The sequence below is a fragment of the Furipterus horrens genome, unplaced genomic scaffold, assembly GCF_987537825.1.
Source record: "Furipterus horrens unplaced genomic scaffold, mFurHor1.1.pri manual_scaffold_13, whole genome shotgun sequence".
Lineage (NCBI taxonomy): Eukaryota > Metazoa > Chordata > Mammalia > Chiroptera > Furipteridae > Furipterus > Furipterus horrens.
The window spans coordinates 57636102-57655473 of NW_028327183.1; the positions used below are offsets into that span (position 1 = coordinate 57636102).

Sequence of the window (19372 nt, forward strand, 5' to 3'; positions counted from 1 at the left end):
TTCTTCGTATAGCAAGGTGTCTTTTTATTTTACATTAATGTTTACTGAGTGAATGCTTTACGTCAGGCACTCTGCCGAGCAATTCACATGCATTATCTCACTTAATGCTCCCATTAACTTTCGAGGTAGTACCATTATTCCCATAACATAAATAAAACCGACACTTACAAAAGACAAAAACGCTTCTCCAAAATTAGAGGTCAAAAAACGGAAGAACAAGGATTAGAAGCAAGATCTACTTGATGCTGGAACATGAGTTCTTAATTCTGGACAAGTCTCCAAAGAATAAAATGGATACTGGCATGAGATGGGCCCTGTAAGGTAGACTGGTACAAGGTACGGGGGAAGGTCTTTTAGGCTACTTTAAGGAATGTGTGCTTTAACCTGAAGAACTATGGGATGCCACTGAGGGGTTTTAATGAGAGAAGTGATACGATCAAACTGTTTTTAATACAAGTTTGTCTGCTGTGTGGACAATCAACAAAGTAAGTGGTAAATATGGGAAACCAGTTAGAAGCTATTTCCATAGTCCATGTCAAGTAGATTACTGTGTACTAGATAAAGACAATGGAGTGGATATGATTAAGGGAGTGAGAGTCAAGGCCTATTTAGGAGATAAAACCTACAGGCCTTGGCAACGGACTGGACGGTGAGGGTGAGGGAGAGGAGAGACTCAGAAATGACTCCATAGTGTGGATCCTCTCGTGGTGAGCCAGGTGCGCGCGCTGCCTGAAAGATTTCCGGCAGTCCTTGCACTCGTAGGGCCTCTCTCCAGTGTGGATTCTCTGGTGCAGAGTGAGCGAGCCGCTGTAGCTGAAGGCCTTCCCACACACCGCACACTCATAAGGCTTCTCCCCCGTGTGAATTCGCTGATGCTGAGCGAGGCCCGCATTCTGGCTGAACGTCTTCCTGCACTCCTTACACATGTAAGGCTTTTCTCCAGTGTGGCTTCGCTGATGTTGTGCCAGTGACGAACTATTGCTGAAGGCCTTCCCACACTCGATACATTCATAGGGCTTCTCTCCAGTGTGGACCCTCTGATGCTGATCGAGGTAAGCGATCTGGCTGAAGGCTTTCCTGCACACTTTACACTCGTAAGGTTTCTCTCCGGTGTGAACTCTCTGGTGCTGAGCTAAGTGTGCATACTGACTGAAGGTCTTCCTACATTCCTTACATTCGTAAGGTCTCTCTCCGGTGTGAATTCTCTGGTGTACGATTAGGTAACCACGATGGCTGAAGGCTTTCCCACATACGTTACATACATAAGGTTTCTCTCCAGTATGAATTCGCTGGTGCTGAGCAAGAAATGAACCATTGCTAAAGGCCTTGCCACACTCGATACATTCAAACGGTCTCTCTCCAGTGTGGATCCTCTGGTGTTGAGTCAGGTGGGCAATCTGGCTGAAGGCTTTTTTACACTCATTACACTGATATGGTTTCTCTCCAGTGTGAACTCTCTGGTGCTGAGCAAGGTGTGCATTCTGGCTGAAGGCCTTCCTGCACTCTTTACATTCGTAGGGTTTCTCCCCAGTGTGTATTCTTTTATGTTGAGCCAGGTTTGCACTCTGGCTGAAGGTTTTGCCACATTCAACACAGGCATAAGGTTTCTCTCCAGTATGAATTCTCTGATGAAGAGTAAGGGATGAACTCTGGTTGAAGACTTTCTCACACTCATTACATTTCAAAAGTTTCTTTCCTACGTAGACTTTTGTATGTTTCATTTCAACAGATTTTTTTCGGTAACTTCTTTTTTGTGACTCATGCTTACGTACTCTTTCTTTGGTGGGAAAACCCTGTTTTATAGCAAATATTGCATCCTGGTGGAAAGTTTGCCAAGATATAGTATATTCATTACTTGGATCTTCAGTGAGGATTTCTTCATGAGTGATGATCAGTTGACTAGGATGGACCTCCTTACTTCCCAGCTTGTTCTGAGACCAGTCCCCACTTTTACAGTCTTCTCGTAAACTGGAGCAGTCAAGGTTATAACTAAGATAGCTTCTTCCCATTCTCACTATTTTGGAGGATTCTTCATAAATAACTTGCTTTGATGAAAACTCACTGTTTTTAAATACATACCCCCAATCTGAAAGATAGTAAGAAAAAAAGTCTTTCGTTTTTTTGCAATAGAAGAGAACTTTTAAAACAAAAATCAGTGAATAAAATATATAAGAAGTTTGAGGATTTAACAGCTGTTAAAATGCAGTTTAAAAAGTATATTATAAATAACAAGAACTTAAGAAAGTTGATTAAGGACATAAATTAATCATACATAACCAATAAGGTAACTCAGAAAAATTAAAAATTAAAGAGGTTATTTAAAATCACAATCATCATTTTATATCTATGTTAATACAACAGTCTCCAAACATCCTTCCTCTCTTGCCTCAGTTTATCCTGCATTCAAGACATGTTCATTATCTTTAGAAAAACCAATTTCATAATGTCAGTGTGGCTAAAAATTCTCCATAAGATCCTCAGACCCAAAGACACACCAGGTAATATTAGTTGCCTTAGGCTATACATGAAACTCTGTGGTTAAACTTTTGCAGTCTGAGAAAGGTCTTCCTGAATACCGTTTTCTATGAGATATATGCCAACCAAATGTAAATTTTCAGTGTATCTCTAAAGCCAAGATGTGTTCGTATAGAAGTAATTTTGTATCAGGTTATTTGATTTCATTAACCTGCCACAGGCCTTAATTGGCCTTCCCCTTTCCATTCACAAATCAGATCACCTGTTCTGCTCAAGATTTCCCAATGGTTTCCCACCACTTTCAGAATGGAACAGAAATTCCCATTGTGGTTCACAAAACCAATGTAACACATGAACATACATGGAAAACCTTTAGTAACATCACAGAAAATCAAATCCAGGAAACTATGAAAGCACAATCATGACCAAGTATAGTTTATCCCAGGAATGCAAGGTTGGTTTAATATGTGAAAACCAATCCATGATCACTACATTAACAGATTAAAGATGAAAATCATATGATCATTTCAATAGATGTAGAAAGAGTATTTTACTAAATTCATTAATAAAAATTCTCAGCAAGCCAAGAAGAGAAAGGAACTTTCTAAAACTGAGAAAGGATATCTAAGAAACTAACATCAACTTAATGGTAAAAGACTGACATTTCCCCTTAAGATTAAGAACAATGCAGGTATATCTGCTCTTACCAATAGTATCCAACATTATACAGGAGGCCCTAGCTATTGTAATAAACCAAGAAAAACAAGGCACAAAGGCATAAATAAGAGTGTATTGGCAGATAACATGATCATCTATATGGAAGACACTCAGGAACCTACAAAACAACTACTAGAATAACTACTTGACAAATCTAGCAAGGTTATATAAAATATAAAGTTAATATAAAAAAATCACTCTACATTCTTGCACGTTAGCAATAAACAACTGGAAGAAGGTGTTTTTAAAAATTCTATGTATAATAGTACAAAACAATAAAAGACTGAAAAAATTTTTTTCAGATATTTAGTACCACTATGTTGGATACTATAGAATATTAGTAAGAGAAAGGAGAAAGAAGACTAATAAGTGGCTAAATACCATACTCATGAGCTAGAAAACTCAATAATGTTAGGACGTCAATTCTCCCCTAAATTAATGTATAGCTTCTTCATAATCCCAGTCAAAATTTTTGGGTAGAAATTCTCAACTTCATTCTAAACTTTATATGGAAATGCCAAAATCTAAGAGAGCCAAAGTGGTTTTACAGATTGAACTATCTGATATCAAAATTTACTAGAAAGCTACAGCTGTCAAGAGTGTGGTACTGGTAAAGGACAGACATCTAGATCAGGGGAACAGAATGGAGTTCAGAACTAGACCTATGCATTTATGGTCAACTGATTTTCAACAAAGGTACCAACAAGGCAATATAACGGGGAAAGTAAAGTCTTTAAAACAAATGGGACTGCAGCAACTGAATATCCAAGGGGGGAAATGAACTTCAATTTTTATCTCACACAAGACACAAAAATTAGCTCAATGGATCATATATGCAAATGTAAAAACTAAAATATAAAATCCTAGGAAAAAACATGGAAGGCAATGTTGGTGACCTGGGAGTAGCAAGAATTTCTTAGATATGGTACAAAAGCACCAACCAAGACAAATTAATAAATTGGACTTCAAAAAAATTAAAAGCTTTGGATGTTCAAAAGACAGCAGTAGAAAAACAAAAACCACAATTGGCATACATATAAACGACAAAGGACTTATACGAAGAGTATCTAAAGAAGTCTTACAATCCAAGAAGAAAAACAACCCACTAAAACGTGGGCCAAAACTTGAACAAGTTTCACTTCATGAAATATATATGAATGGCCAGTAAGTTCATGAAAAGATGTTCAACGTTATTAGTAAAAGAATAATGAATAAATAGATGAATCAATCCTTTAAAAGAAATGAGCGACTAAAAAGAAAAAGCAGAGGCATTGCTGTGTCTGGATTTTTTAAATCTGATAGAGCAACTTGTGCAAAACTAAAAGGCAAGGACAAGGAGACCCTGTGACATCTGGAACCAGAGAACAGGACAGGTTATCAGAGAAGACAGTAACGTGAGAGAATGTATACATACAAGGAAAGTAAGTTGTAGAGCTCATGCTAAGGACACCTTCAATGTGTGTCCCAGGCCTGGAGCCTTTAAGAAAAGCTACCCGGAAGGTACCAGTTACACCCTGGAACCTTTCAGAATGGAAGAGTTTGTCTTCCTGCAGTGGCCTCACCTCCCGAGTCCTCTCACTCACCAGAGCATGCGCCTCCTGTCTCCACCTCCTTCACCATCCAGGGCTCTTTTCCTTGCTCCAGCAGTGAGATCACCTCTGGCTTAGAAAGTGAGACTCCTGCTTGGAAGAAATACAGAGGGGATTAGCGAGGCCCTTAATCACATCAAGTTCCTTGGTCATCGGAAGGTGGGGGCATTACAGAGGGAGTTAGGGGGGAGGAAGTGTTCTGAAGAACGCGGAACAGGACGTTGCAAGAATAGTCTAATGAGTGGCCAGTTCTATAAAACAGCCTATTTGCAGCACCAGAAAGAGAAATTCAGTGAATTATATCAGAGGCTTCTCAGCTGAAGCTGGAGAGCAGCCCTCTATGCAGATTCTGAATTATGGGGAGACCTTACCCAGGGACACCAGGTTCCTGTAGTTCTCCAACATCACCTTCCTGTACAAATTCCTCTGAGCCAGATTCAGCCATTCCCACTCCTCTTGAGAGAAATCTATAGCCACATCCCCAAATGTCACCGAATCCTGAAATGACATAAACACACTTCTGTCCTGCTAGTGTTCTTACCCTCATATGTGCATAGTTTGAAGAGATAAATCATCTATACTTTCGAAGAGAAATATTACACACGGTGAAATTTTCTAGTAGTATCTTGGGTTCCGACAACATGTCAGGTAATGCTGGGTAACGTCTCTGTGCTTAGTTTGACATTGCCGTGGTTAAGTGTACAATTTCATAGTCTCTACTGATGGAGAAAAGATCTATAACACACAAAAATGAGCAGCACCAATGTTAACAACCAAGGGTAAAATAATACGTTTTTCATACTAAATGCTAGAGCATTTCTCAATATGGAAAATAAGGATGGACTGGGGCAGTGAAGAAAGGCTTGAAGGATGACACAGGAAATGTGAGTCAAGCCTTCTGAGATGTACGTGGTCTAAACCAGCATTTCCCCGAACTCTACAGTGGAATGTTCCAGATATATCAATAGGACATGTGTATACACACACACACACATCACCCTATGCTATTGATGCTTATACTATGTAATAAAATAGTAAACAAGTGTTACAGTGATTTTGCAAAAGTATAATTTAAACAAATATAAGCCATCACAGAGAACAAGCAAGAGCAACAGAAGATTAACAGCTCTTGATAACCCCACGAGTCTCAATGACAGTTGGTAACCCAGCGTGCTGCCTACGAGACAAAATAATGGGAATTTTAAGCACCGCTAATTAGCTTAAATAGCAAACATGTGATTATGAGTGCATCAAAAATACCTCCCTGCCTCACTGGGGGGCCACACCCACCTTCGCATGTCTAACGAGTGGGAGTTGTTGCTGTGTGCTGAACTAAGAATCTTATTTATAACGTGGAGCAAGACCTAGTCTGGTCCCTAAAAACTGAAAATGGGTCCTCTTCCTAATGAGCTCCATCTGCTGCAGACTTACCAGGGCTCGCTGGACGGTTCCGTCCATGCTTCTTAGGTCTGCCCTGTCACAGAGCTGTGCCCACTCTTCGCTGGGCTGATGGACAGGTGGTGAGCCACAGAGCACACCTGGACAGCTGAACCAAGTGGTCAGACCCCGAACGACTGCCTCACAGGCTGGCGAGCAGCCACTGCGCTGAGTGCTGTGGGCAGCTGTGCCCAGCCTCCCCTCAGTCCAGCAGCAGAGGGGCAGGCCCAGCCCGGCCCAGGCTCTGGGGCCCCAGCTGGAGTAAGTTCTGGTGTGTTCCCGGCCTCACTGGTTGTCACATACAAACGTCACTCCTGTGCTATTCTGTAGAGTAATGCTCCCACTGAGGATGTATTTAGGCCCATCAGCAATTTCACACAAAAACGCTTTTAATGGAGAAATGAGTCAATATGAATCGCTAGTGCCTGCGTAATGGACAAAGGTGTTATGTAGCCTATACATAAGCGAAGATCTGACTCCCGCAGGCACCAGTTACATGCATCAGCTTCCATTGATGAAACATGTCAGAATCCAGGGAAGTCTGAGAGGCGACTAAAGGCTTCAAGGAAGGAAGGGAATTTGGGTCTGAGAAGACAAACCTTGTGCTAGGCAGCGTGGGCACCGTCAACCATCAACTCTATTCAAACTCAGATTTTTGATACAAACTCTTTAAAATTTTGTGCAAGAAAAGTGTTCCTCACACATTATTTCTTCTGTAGATAGAGGTGAGGTAAGTTTTGCTAGATAAAGTTCTTAAAGACATCTTTTAGCTGCACCTACAAACTAATGCATTCTAGGTTTCAACTGTCTTACATTTTTATCTTGGCCGATGAGACTTGACTACCTTTCAAATATTTTTACATTTACTTTGGTTAGATAAAACAGAATTTTCATACAATTTTGTCATTATGAAGGAAACTTAGAAAATGATATTCAGTATTTCTACCTTCAGTGAATATTTTCCCTTTTTAAATTAAAGAATTGGAAGTCCTCCACCCCCCACGTCATCCTACCTCTTGGAAGCAAATCAAAATTTACAGTTAGTATATACTTGTTTAAATGTGTCCTTATACAGATATATCTATGGTTATCTCTCTGTATATTCATTTACTTATAAGTTTCGTTGGATGGGTAATATTACATGGTATAAACATGCCATATCTCATTTACTAAACCCTTGATTACTTTCAGTTACATGAATCTTAATTTTCACTCTGACTCTGGAATGTCTCCATTTCCTTAAGATAAATTTCTAGATGTTTTCCTCTCCTTGGAGACTAGGATTTCCCAGAATTATTTAACCTCAAAAACGTTTTAAATCACACTGTTTTGACCCCGCAAGAACAGAAACCAATGAAAAACAATTGAGGCCTAGAGTCGAGTAACTGACCTGGACTCAAAGAAATACTAACAGGGGTTCTTTGCATAGAAGAAAAATGGGAGGAAATGGAAGCCCAGAAACACAGGAAGAAATTAAGAACCCCAAAACAGTAATTATAAACCATATGTAACACCTACCAATAGTAAATTATTTTGGAGTTAAACCACTATTGGGTCTTATGTTGTTCAGAAAGTGGTGAGAGGGCTAATTATAGAAAAAAGATTACAGGAGGAAGAAAGAGGGTTATTACCTAGTGAGTAATAAGTACGTATTATCCCAGGGTGGCTACTAAAAGAATGATAATGTATAGTGAACAAGGTAATATGAGGGGGAAATACCTGATTTATCCAAAAGAAGGCCAAAAGGGAGAAATAAAGGAAAAGAACAGAGGTGATAAGTAGAAAACAAACTGCGATATGGTAGACTTACACACAAAAATATCCCTAATTACATTAAATTAAAATGTATTAAACACTAATTTATTTTTTTGTTTTTAATTTTTAGATTCAGTTGTTGATAGTTGTGAGCCTGTTGTCATTTTTTTAAAAACTTATTTACTTTTAGAGCAAGGGGAAGGGAGGGAGAAAAACATCAAAGTGTGGTTGCCTCTCGTGCCCCCAACTAGGGACCTGGCTCGCAGCCCAGACATGTGCCCTGACTGGGAATTGAACCAGCGACTCTTTGGTTCGCAGGCCAGTGCTCAGTCTACTGAGCCACACCAGCTAGGGCTAAACACTAATTAAAAAACCCAAGATTATCAGTCTGGATTTTGAAAACCCAACCAACGTTTTGCGGGGAGACACAGGGACTGTAGGAGGTGCGCAGGGCCACCTGAGAGCCCAGCTGTGAGCACGGGGGGGGACGCCAGCCAACAGAACGCTGTGTAGGAGGCATACTTCACACGTACACTTCGGAGGCAGAGGCTCTCAAAAAATGTGCATTAACATCATCCTGGGACTCAATGAAAATGTGGTCCCCTGGGCCCCACCACCCGAGATTGTGACTCAGGAGGTCCAGGGTGGGATCCCAGACTCCACTCTACACATCATACCCTCACTTTCTCCTTCCCTTACCGACTCAGGGGCAGCAGAGGAGGAGTAGGTAGCTGGCTCTGGCCTCCGGGGGACTCACGCCTTCGTTCGTTCACAGGTGCATTTGGCAAATACAGGAAGGGCAGAGGTAGGCTTGCAGTTGCGAGTATGCGAACCAAGAGTTTATTCTTGTATTATTATTTATTATTACATTATTTTCCGTATGAGCCTACTTTTGCCCCACCCTGGGAATACACAGGTGGACAAAATGTAGTCCCTCCCCTTGTGGGGTTAATATTCTAACAGAGAAGAAAGACATTAAATAAAAGGTCATGCAATGCCAGGTAGTGTTAACTGCTCTGACAAGAAACAAGGGAAGGTGACTAAGAGTGAGAGCGGTATTTATTTCAGATAAGATGATCAGGATAAACCTAAAGAAAGAGGTAGTGTCTGAACAAGAATCTAAAGAAAGCCGGAGAGCGGGACACACCATCTCTTCAGAGACAGGGAAGAGCCTGGAACCTCAGGTCTGAGGAGCAGCAAGTTGACCGGTGTGACTGGAGCCAGGAGATGTAAACGCTCACAGAAAACGAGGTCTGAGGTCGCCTGGGGCTGGACCACGTAGGGCCTCTGAGGCTGTGATGAGGACACGGGAGTTCATCCTAAGTAAAATGGAAGCCAGTGAAGGCTCCGGGCCAAGGAATGAGTGACGAGCTCCATCAGCAGGCGCATGGCTCCCCAGGGTCCTTCCTCCCTTCCTGCCACCCTCTTTGAACCCTCACTCACCACCGCCTGTGTTCCTGACCCTCACCACGTACCACAGCTTCCTGCAACCACACAGGCACTCACCCATGATGGAGACTTGCTCCCTTGCTCCTCTGGCCAAGTTCACCCAGTTTCCCCCTGGCTTTATCATTTTACACACCTAGATCTGCGCTGTCCATCACACCAGCTCCTAACCACATGCAGCTGGTAAATCTAAATGAGTTAACATTATTAGTTCAGCTCCTCAGGCACACTAGTACGCAAAGTGCTCCTCAGCCGCGTGTGGCACACGTCTCATCAGTCGTCACAGGAAGGCCCACTGGACAGTGCTGATTGCTGCTTCTGGCTCATCTTCCTCTTTACCACCATCCTCTCTATTTTAGCAGTTTGCGTGGTTTTATTTTTTAGATTTAACCTGCATAATTAAGGAAGAAATTTTTTTTCTAATCGAATAACCCATCCCGTCTCCCTGATTTAACATCATTATATAATAAACAAACTAGGAGATACTAAATTCCATGTGACAAAGATAGAACCTGTTTTTATGGCCAGCACTTGGTATAGTAAGTCTTTAATAACTATGTTTAGTGAACGAATCAGTATTTTCCATTCTTATTTATATTTACATTTGTTTCTAGATATACGGTGATCTTTTCACTTGTTCCTTCTGGCTCTCATTCCAAACTATTTACTGTTAAATACGTATGTAACCCTTTTTTTTTTTTTAAACCTAATGAATAACAAATCTTTTCTTTTTTTAATACATTTTTTTATTTTATTTGTTTTTAGAAAGAGGGGAAAGGCGGGAGAGAGGGAGAGAAACATGAACATGTAGTTGCATCTCATGCGCCCCCAACTGGGGACGTGGTCCGCAACCCCAGGTATGTTCCCCAACTGGGACTCGAACCCAAGGACCCTCTGGTTCACAGGCCGGTGCTCAATCCACTGAGCCACACCAGCCAGGGCCGTATGTAACCATTTTTAAATGTGGATTCAAGTACTCCCTATTATTATTTTACTAAAAATTTCCTGCTATTTTTCTATATTAATTCCACTAATCTTAACTTGATGACCTAGAATATACTACCTGTACCCCACTACTTACTCAGGATGTCCCTAAAACAGGACCTCATTACTCCCATGGAATCCTGCTCCTTAAAGTCTACAGCGTGCCTGAAAAAATCCCTGCCTGATCCACGCTTCACTACTCAAGACACAAACAGCTCCTCAGAATCAGCTTGAGCAAGAGGTCAGGTACTGTGACTAAGACTACCCTACAGCCCTCATCTTGCCTTCCTGTCAAACCCGGGCCTGTGGAAAAGCTCGAAGCTGGTGGCCACATCTGAACGCACATATCGAATGAATCACGTCCCTCAATGAATCAAGTCCCTGCAACGAAGGAATGCATTTTTCCCTCTTGAGAGCTCCTAACCCAATGAAGTGCTAAACTGTTTCTTGAATGAAGATGAAAATGCTAAGAGAAAGAGGAAGCTCAGTGGGCTCTTGGGGACCTCCTTTCACTGGACTGATGAACATGAGGACTAGGTGACTAATGAATGGGACTTCATTAGGCTGGGGAGTTTCCGAAGAAAACCAAAATGTTCACATAAAAGCTGAAAAACGAGGCATTTCAGGGTCAGGAGAAGAAATGCTTCCTTACCTTGGACATGGCTTTAAGAACTTCAGAATTTGACAGGTTTTGTGTCTTCTTCCTTCAGGCTCCTCTCTGGTAGGAGGGCAGTGTCCGGAGAAAAGAGAGCTGGAGGGGGAGAAAGAAACCCTGCATCACCAGCCTAGGAAACCCTCTGTCCTCCCCCCACCACAGACACAGATTGGAGCTGTCACGGAATCAGTCACTCCTGTCTAAGTGGACAGTTCTTTCTCCCATGTGCTTTAGAGCTTAAGAACCCGCTAAAAACTTTGTCTGCATACGTCAGTGCCTCCATTTTGATTATAACCAAGAACAGTGTCGACCTTCAGAATGGCACTACCAAGTAAGGGGCACCCGCCACCACCGCCGCTTCGCATGAAGTTAGTCAAGGCTTCCCAGGAATCAGTAATGGCGCCCCACGGGAATCCGGGTCCGACTTTTCATCTTTCCACCAGGTGCTGCTGTCGAAAGGGAAAATGTCTGCAGAGGCGACAGAGAAGCTACGGAGTGACCGCCTCTGAGAAAGCGTCCTGACGCAGAGCGGGCACCAGAAGGGTCTTGGTCTGGGGGCCCCGGGACCAGAGTCAGGACACCGAGCTTCTGGTCCTGGCTTAGGACGAGCTGCACCGGAAAGCCAACAGTCCCCCGCTGCACCCCTTAATGAAGAGTTAGCTCCCACCAGCCTGCAGCCTACTCAGCGCGCGGGCCACCCCGTTTGGGGGTCAAACGCCGCAGCCGACCCAGCAGCACTCCCTCGCTCCGCCACCTCCCTGCAGCTCCCGGCGCCGCGCGCCTCAGTGTCCCCCTCGGGAGACCGGGACTGCCCACCTGTCGGCTGTCGGCAGGACCTGGAGACGATCCGCGAGCAGCACTGCGCACGGAGCCGGCCATCCTCCGCGGTCCCTCCACGCATGGCCGCCCCGGGAGCGGCACCCAGCGGGGCCCCTTCCTGTCCCGGCAGCCTGGTCGTCTGCTGTCGGGCCGAAGGCTGGGGCTGCGCTGAGTCCCCTCCGCTCCCTCCCTGTCTTCCCCGCTTATCATCCCAGCTCTGTCCCCAGCCCCGGGCGCCGGCGTCCCGCGCCGCACAAGCCACAGGCCCCCTCACAGGGAGCCCCCGAGGCCACTCTGCCCACCGCCACAGTGACCTACAGTGTCACACTCACGAACCAAGTGTCCAGGCCGAAAGCCACACTTACGCGGTCTCACGTGACCACACACCTAGCCGCACAGCTGCCCGCTCATTGTCACAGGCAGGGTCACATGCGTTGTCACGGTCGCACAGTGACAAGGCCTCACGCTGTCGCAGTCACACACACACCCAGGGTGACGCCGGCTTACACACGATCGCCGCCGGTCCCACTTTGTTCCCACGCGCGGTGACAGGCTCCTTCACGCGCCCGCCGGCCCCGCACTCCTCACGGCCGCCGGCCAGCGGGTCGGCACCTCCCTCGGCGCGGCGGGCACAGGCCGGAGGCCCAGCATCCCCGCGAGCCAGGGAGGGGACTCGATCCCGGGGAGCACCGGCGGACTCACAAAGGGGTCACGGCGCTCGGACGGGCGGCCGGCGCCGGTCGCGGTGGCCGCCGGGAAATGGAGTCCAGGGCGGGACGCGGCGCAGAGCATCCTGGGACTGCCGGCGGAGGACGCCCGGGGGCCCCACCGCCTCCCTTTCCAGCGCTCTCCGCCGCGCTCCTCTTCGCCCGGGACTCCCCACCCCAGCCCTCGCCGGCCTCCCGACATAGCGCCGCCCCACCGAGAACCCACCAGGCCTGGGGGCGGCTGGTGCTGCGCAGGCGCGGCGCGCTCGGTGCCCGAAGGCGTCCAGGCGCCCTGCTCGCAGGAGGTGCCAGCGCCGGGCGCGAGCCCGAGAAAGGGCCGCGGAGGCCGTGCGAGTGGTTAAGGCCCAGGTGTCCGGGATGTCTTTCCTTTCCCAGTTTCTCCGCTCTCCCATCCCCATAGCCATTTATTTATTGAGCGCCTCCTTGCCCGACACTGTCGTAGGCGCTGACAGCTGTGCGCACTCACACGTACCCCACTTCTAATGCGGGAGCCATTCAACAAAAGAGAAAGGCGGCTGATGGATATTAGGGAGTGATACGTGTTACAAGGGAAAACAGCGGAGTTTATGGATCATTCTTTTCGGGCTTTGTTCTTTCAGTAATACCCTCTTATTCCTAATGAACCTATGTCTTTGAAGTATTTTATAAACTCCTCTCTAGTTGTCTCCCATTTATGTCTCAGCTCTTCCAAAATTGGGTTGTACGCTTCAGTGCTTCAGGGTAGTTTGTCCCACCAAAGTCACCAATGACGAAGAGCGTTACGTGAGCTGGGAATTTTTATATGGAGGAAATAAAAAATGCAGTTGAAGCACTGTTTATAGTAGTAAGTTGTTGAGATAAACAATATGGCTACAAGTAGAATGATTAAGTAATTGATTCGTTTGAAAAGTACGACTTATAAAAAGAATAATTGTGATAATGAAGCAACATGTGAAAATACATCTTAGTTGTTGGTTTTTTTGTTTTTTTAAGTAGGAACGAAACTGTTACAATTGCATTAAGACAACATTGGAAAACTTCCTATACGTAAAAAGTTAAAGGAACATAATCCACAAAAATGGCAGTTTGCTTTGTTTGATGAAATTCTGATTATCTTCCCCCTTGCTTTTTTCAAACCATACAAAGTTATGTAAGCTGGGACGTATTTGTAAACGGCCAGATTTATTTATTTTATTTATTTATTTTTTGCAGCCTTTTCCATATCTCACAAATGTATGAGGACTGGGGCTGAAGATTTGTGGTAACGTTTTTCACTTTCAGCCATTATCTCTCTTAAGCTTATGTTGGCTGAACACTCTATAAAGCTTGGTAATAGTCACTAAGTGAATCAAAACTTACTTTAATTGACATAAAACCACATTTATCAATTTCAAATCAGCAATGAACAAACAGATGTCACCCAGGATATCTAAGTTTAATGTAATAATTAATTACATAATCTTGAGCAGTAGAGATAAAATATGGAATCCTGAGAGCCAGGACCCATTTATTTTGCCCTCAATCGGCACAATGAAGATACAATACATTTATTATTTTTTTATGGTTTAGCATGGAGCAATGTTAAGTCTATGACCTATTCTAAGTTAATTTTTGTAAATAATTTTGAGGCCAAAGTCTTTGGGGGTGGGGGAAGGATGTCTAATGGCTCCAGCACTGTGTTCAAAGACTATTTTTCCTTCATTAAATTGCTTTTTTACCTTTGTCAAAAATCAGTTCAGAGAGCTGACAAGAACTTGTATCCAGAATATGTAAAGGACACTTAAAGTGACCAGTAAAAAGTTTTAAAAATGGGCAAAGTATTTGAATAGATATTTCTCTAAAGAAGACACACAAATTAAAAGGTGCTCAATGCCATTAGTCCTCAGTTACGACTATCTACCTGATATTAATATTTCCTAATTTAACATTCTAACCCAGACTTTTTCCCTAAAATGATACTCCATATTTCTATTTGTATATCTAACAGACATTTCAGTCTATCACATTCCAAACCAAACACCCAGTCTTACCTCCATAAATGTGCTCCTTTCCAGGTCCTCCTATCTCAGTAACTGATGTCACTATTCTTGCTCAGAATCCCCTGGACTTATCCTTGACTACTGCTCTTTGTCATGCTACTCCACCCAATAAATCAGCAAATCCTGTCGGCTCCACTTTAAAATATATATAGAACTGTGATTTCGTGCTGGATATAGCTCTTCTAACACCCTTAATGGAAGGTTGGCTGGAAGGCCCCCCGCCAGAAGAAATGTGTACCATTTTGGAAATGGATTATAATTCCCTCCTTATCCCCTTTTGAGAGTGGCTTCCTGTTCTGTGACTGCCTCTTGACCTCATCTTTTCTGCACGTACACACCGAGATAATGTAGTTTACAGTCACGCTCGAGACCGTGCCCCCTTTGTCTCGGACCCTTTAAAACAAGTCCTGGACTCAGGGAGGTGTGGTCCTGTTTCACTGATCTGCGTTGTCGGTGTTCCCTGTGAGTAATAAATGCTCTATCCAGTCCTCCTTGTGGTTTCTTCGGCTTCCCCAAATGGGCAGTTGAGATCTCCAGGCCCAACCTCTTGCGTTAAAGAATCCAACCCGTTCTCACCTCCCAACTCTGCTATCATCCTGTTCCTACATTAGACCTGAGGTGGACATTCAGTGGAAGAGGGCGATCACTGGCTCCTAGCCACAGTCACTTCCGGGAAATGTAGTCCAGCCCCACAGGTCAGGCTAAGCAGAGAAGACAGCCCAGTTTATGGGCCTGAGATCTGAGTCCAGTCTGGTCATACTGGCTGGCCACAAGTAACCTGCCCTTACCCTTGGACCTCAGGTTCCTCACCTTCAGCCTCATTATGCCATGCTTTGTGGTCCTGCTCAAATCTATTCCCAGTTAGGCCATGGAGATGCCTTACGCTGAGCCTACAGGACTGACCAGAAGCCCTGATGTTAATTCCATCCCTTGTAGTCATTGCTTGAAAATGTCTCACCCAGCACAAGCCTGGAATGGTCCAGTGACCGTCTATGGGCACCATCGTACCCTATCTCCTCCAGATCCTAGCCCAGAGTCCAGAGTCTCTTTGGCTGTTTCCATGGAGCTTCATGGCCTCTATGACATCATGTCTTCTGCCTAAGTCACTTTCTCCAAGAACTCACCTTGGTTCATCCACCACTGAGAAACCAGTGGCAGCATTTCCTCCAGCCGTAAGTACAAAGGCCTTGTAGACACACTCTGCCCCACAAATTCCAGTCACTTGTTTCCCCAAATTGTGTGGACTGTGTCAACTGAGCAAATCAGTGCTCTGCCTTGGTTCCTCCTCTCTGCTCGGAGGTCTTGAATAAGCCTTCAGAGAGAAAGCAACTGCAACGGCAGGAAGCCCTTCAGTTCCTGTCCTGCACTACCAGTTGTCCCAAGTCTGAAAAGATTGGCTTCTTACACATTACTTCATTTTTTGTTCAGAGCCAGCCGGCAAGTTTAGTACAATTAAACCATTGCAGCTGGAAGCAGGGCATCCTCCCTGATGTTGTTTAGGCATTTCCCTTTTTGGCACAAGAAGATAACCCATACTCAGATTGTCTATTTCCAAGGGGGACTCAGGACGTGGCTTTAGGACAAACTGCATCGACAGGAAAAACTTTCTCATTCAGAGACCAGGAATAACAGGGCCTGACCAGCCTCCAGGACATGGGACCCCTGACCACACGGGGCCACGCTGCCTCAGAAAGTCCAGGGCTCCCCACGCTTCCACACACACACGTTGAACTGCTGGTGGCGTAGGGAACTCGGCCTAGATGTCGTCTCATTCACAACATTTTTGCTGATTTTGCACTCCCATTCAGAATCGACGTTTATGTCAACGTAAATGTGGTGATTAAAATCGGTTATCAGATGAATTCTTGGGCTCCGCTCCTCCCCCAAACCTTCTGGTCCAATGGCTGCTCCACGGAAATGGCAATTTACTAGATGAGACAATTTTTTCACACAAACATTCTTAGTCCCACACAAGCAGTGAATGGTCCCGCTTGCAGACGAAAAAGGGGCCACGTAATAAAACTGAGAAGCACAGGGTAGGCCTGCATGGCGGCCTTACAAACTCAAGAGACGGAGAGGACCCACGTGATGGTCTGAAACTAATCACTGATGACAATAAACGACCAGGTCAGAACCAAACACGAAGCTCACCGTCACAAGAACCACTACACACGCAGTCACGGCCACACACACACACACACACACACACACACACACACCCGCAACCAGAGACGAACGCACGCGGACCTTCACACGGCAACTCCCGTAACAGAACACACTCCCTCGAGTCCCCAAATGGCACCCACGCACGCTGCACGAACCTCCAGGTCCCGCCCACTACTAATATCGCGAGATCCGGCCTTGACGCTTAACGACGCCTTTACATTTAGAGACTACGTTTCCCAGAAGACAATGCGGTGCGGGCCCAATCGCGACACGGCATCGGCGCGGCTTTGTGCGTCTGCGCCGTCTTCCGGCTCCAGGCGGCGAGGCCGCCGGTACTGACGGGGAATCTCACCTGGGGCTGAGGGGGAACGAAACCACGGTGGCACCTGGACCCGGGGAGGCGGCAGGTGAGGAGCTCTGGAGGTTTCCGGGCGCTCCGGGGTCCTCGCAGGAGCGGGCGCCGCCGCTGCGGAGGTCTTGGGCCTGGGAAGAACTGAACGTCTCGTCCTAGCGGCGGTCTGCGGGCTCCCGTGCTCTGGACTACATTTCCCATCGGCCCCTGCCGGCGCCGCCTGTTGGCTTCCTGGCTCATAACCCGGGTGCCCGGGCCCCTTAGGTGGGTGTGGAGGGGTCCGGACCCTGTGGGAATATTTGAGGGTGTTTTGCATTCCGTCTTACGGGTACCTTCAAAAAAAAAAAAAAAAATCTGGGGCGAAGTCTTGTTCCGTGAGATTCACAAAAGACCCCGAAAGGTTTAGAAGCAAAGACTTGTATTTGGGAACATTTGAGGTGATTTTGTTCAAAATCTGTGCCCAACAGTGGGGAGAGGGTTGAGGAAATCCTGGGGCTCTCCTGTCGTAAAGCGTTACAGATAACGCTGAAACTGGTCATGTAGGAAGAAAAACGTTACACGGGATCAAGGCACATTTATGATTATCATTTATACCTTGCTTACAGGTAAATACTTGTAAATATAGATATATAATGCCCAAACTTCTTCATAAACAGCTCAAAAGGTGGTTTAATGACATCGCTTTTTAACACTTGGACGTTCTCTATTCCAATTTTTTTAGGGCGTGTTTTCCTTTTTTTTTTTTTTAATGTGTGTGGGGGGAGGTCTTTCTTTTCCTGAATGTCCTGATGTACAAAGGGTCCAGTTCTGATTGTCATTCATTGTCATTTGACTTCGGTCGTTTGGCTGGGCCACAGTGATTCACCCGTTCGCCCACCTGTGGGCCTTTAGGGACTAATTTCTGGTTCTGTCTCCCAGCAGATATTTTGTACGCGCAGCTTCACACACCGTTTTCTTTGTGCGGTGGCCTCTTTTCACGGACCTGCTCCGTCTGATTGGCCCCCTGCAGCCGCACCCCATCTGTTGACTCAAGGCGGGGTTCACCAAGCGGTGTCCACCCGGCCTTCCGTAGGGCTGTGGGGGGCTCTCTGTGAGTTTGGAAGTTGAGGAAAGTGCCTGGGAGGCTTCTGAAGGGGTTACATTGTGGGCGTGAGAGTTGAATGCTCAGGTTCTGGGCAAACTTTGTTCTTGGCTGGGTTGGTTCAGGTCAGGCAGGCGCTCTCTTCCTCTGGCCTGAGGACAGCCTTCTTTTCTTTTTTACTTTTTTCTGTTCCTTTTAACTTTTTTAAGAAGCTGATTTGAGAAAGAGAGACAGCGAAACATCGATTTGTTGTTCCATTTATGCGTTCATTGGTTGATTCTTGTATGTACCCTGACCGGGGATCAACCTTGGCGTATTGGGATGATGCGCTAACCAACTGAGCTACCTGGCCAGGGCAAGGACAGCCTTCCTCTGCTGTGGGACACCATGTGGTCTGTCACTGGACCAGGTTGGAGCATCCCCATTTCAGATCTCCATCAGTGACAAGGTGGAATTCTCTGGATATTTAGGAGAAATGGGAAAGGCCCGTGGCTCCCTTTGTCCTTAAAGCAGCTAACACTGGGTTTCTTAAAATTGCTTGAGGGTCAGTTTGTCCCAACTCCCTCGAACTTGTTGGTAGGTGGGGCTTTAAGGGGGCGGGGACTTGGAATCGTGGGTGCGAAGGGGTGCGAGGCAAGCCTGGTCTCTGACGTTTGCTGTTTTCTCTCCCAGCTCTGCCATCTCAGGACTGCTCTTCCCCCAGAGAGGAGTCAGGAGGAGGCCCCATCAGCCCATGAAATTCTGAAAGTCATGTCCATCGTGAGTTTTAAGATCATGTAAATACTCGCTTTCCTTATCCTGAAGCTTCCTTCCCACCTGGTCTCCATCCAAGAATCTGATTGTCAGAGCTTCCCATTTTCAGGAGTAAAAGGACCAGACAGCCACTATCTTCTCCCATTGCCTCCATTGCCCTCTATCAGAAGTTGTTCGTTTGGGTTTTTTTTTTTTTTAATTCCATAAAAGTAGAAATTCTAGGTGTTACATGGAGAATTTAGTATATGCCAAGGACAGAGTAAGTCACAACTGGGAAAGCTCCAATTAGCTGGATTTTAATTTTCATCCCAGACCTGTGTACCAGAGCTTTGGTTTATAGTAAAAAGGGATGTTCAAGAACTTCTGACTCACATCCTTGTTCTCCTGCCATCCGCTC

At 45.5% G+C, this 19372-nt stretch overlaps 2 protein-coding genes and 1 long non-coding RNA gene across 16 annotated transcripts in view; 1 reads left to right on the plus strand and 2 right to left on the minus strand.

Annotated features, from left to right (window-relative positions):
- Positions 1–17163, minus strand: ZNF583 (zinc finger protein 583). Of its 6 annotated transcripts, none has more exons than XM_090261272.1 (5): positions 17142–17163; positions 11056–11154; positions 5153–5279; positions 4776–4871; positions 1–2086 (listed from the first exon to the last, which is right to left on the minus strand). In XM_090261272.1, the coding sequence occupies exons 2-5, from the start codon at positions 11062–11064 to the stop codon at positions 609–611; spliced, it is 1710 nt and encodes a 569-aa protein (XP_090117398.1). In that variant the 5' UTR covers positions 11065–11154; positions 17142–17163; the 3' UTR covers positions 1–608. The 6 variants fall into 6 exon arrangements, with proteins under 6 accessions (XP_090117398.1, XP_090117395.1, XP_090117396.1 ...); XM_090261269.1 differs by lacking the exon at positions 17142–17163 and adding an exon at positions 12385–12616; XM_090261270.1 differs by lacking the exon at positions 17142–17163 and adding an exon at positions 12243–12374.
- On the minus strand, positions 9015–9560 carry LOC149995593 (uncharacterized). The gene is made up of 2 exons (XR_016507891.1): positions 9417–9560; positions 9015–9292 (listed from the first exon to the last, which is right to left on the minus strand). It is a non-coding gene; the product is annotated as an uncharacterized LOC149995593 (long non-coding RNA).
- The window catches only part of ZNF582 (zinc finger protein 582), a 22598-nt gene continuing 20323 nt past the window's right edge, over positions 17098–19372 (plus strand). For 6 of the 9 annotated variants that reach the window (XR_016507884.1, XR_016507886.1, XR_016507880.1 and 3 more), the window contains exons 1-2: positions 17891–18631; positions 18895–18981. Coding sequence is in view for 2 of the 9 variants with exons in the window: in XM_090261275.1 (XP_090117401.1) it covers positions 18973–18981 (9 nt within the window). In the remaining 7 variants the exon portion in view is untranslated. Of the gene's footprint in view, positions 17406–17890; positions 18632–18894; positions 18999–19372 lie in introns of those variants that run through there. The other 3 variants (XR_016507881.1, XR_016507883.1, XR_016507885.1) reach the window with 3 other exon arrangements.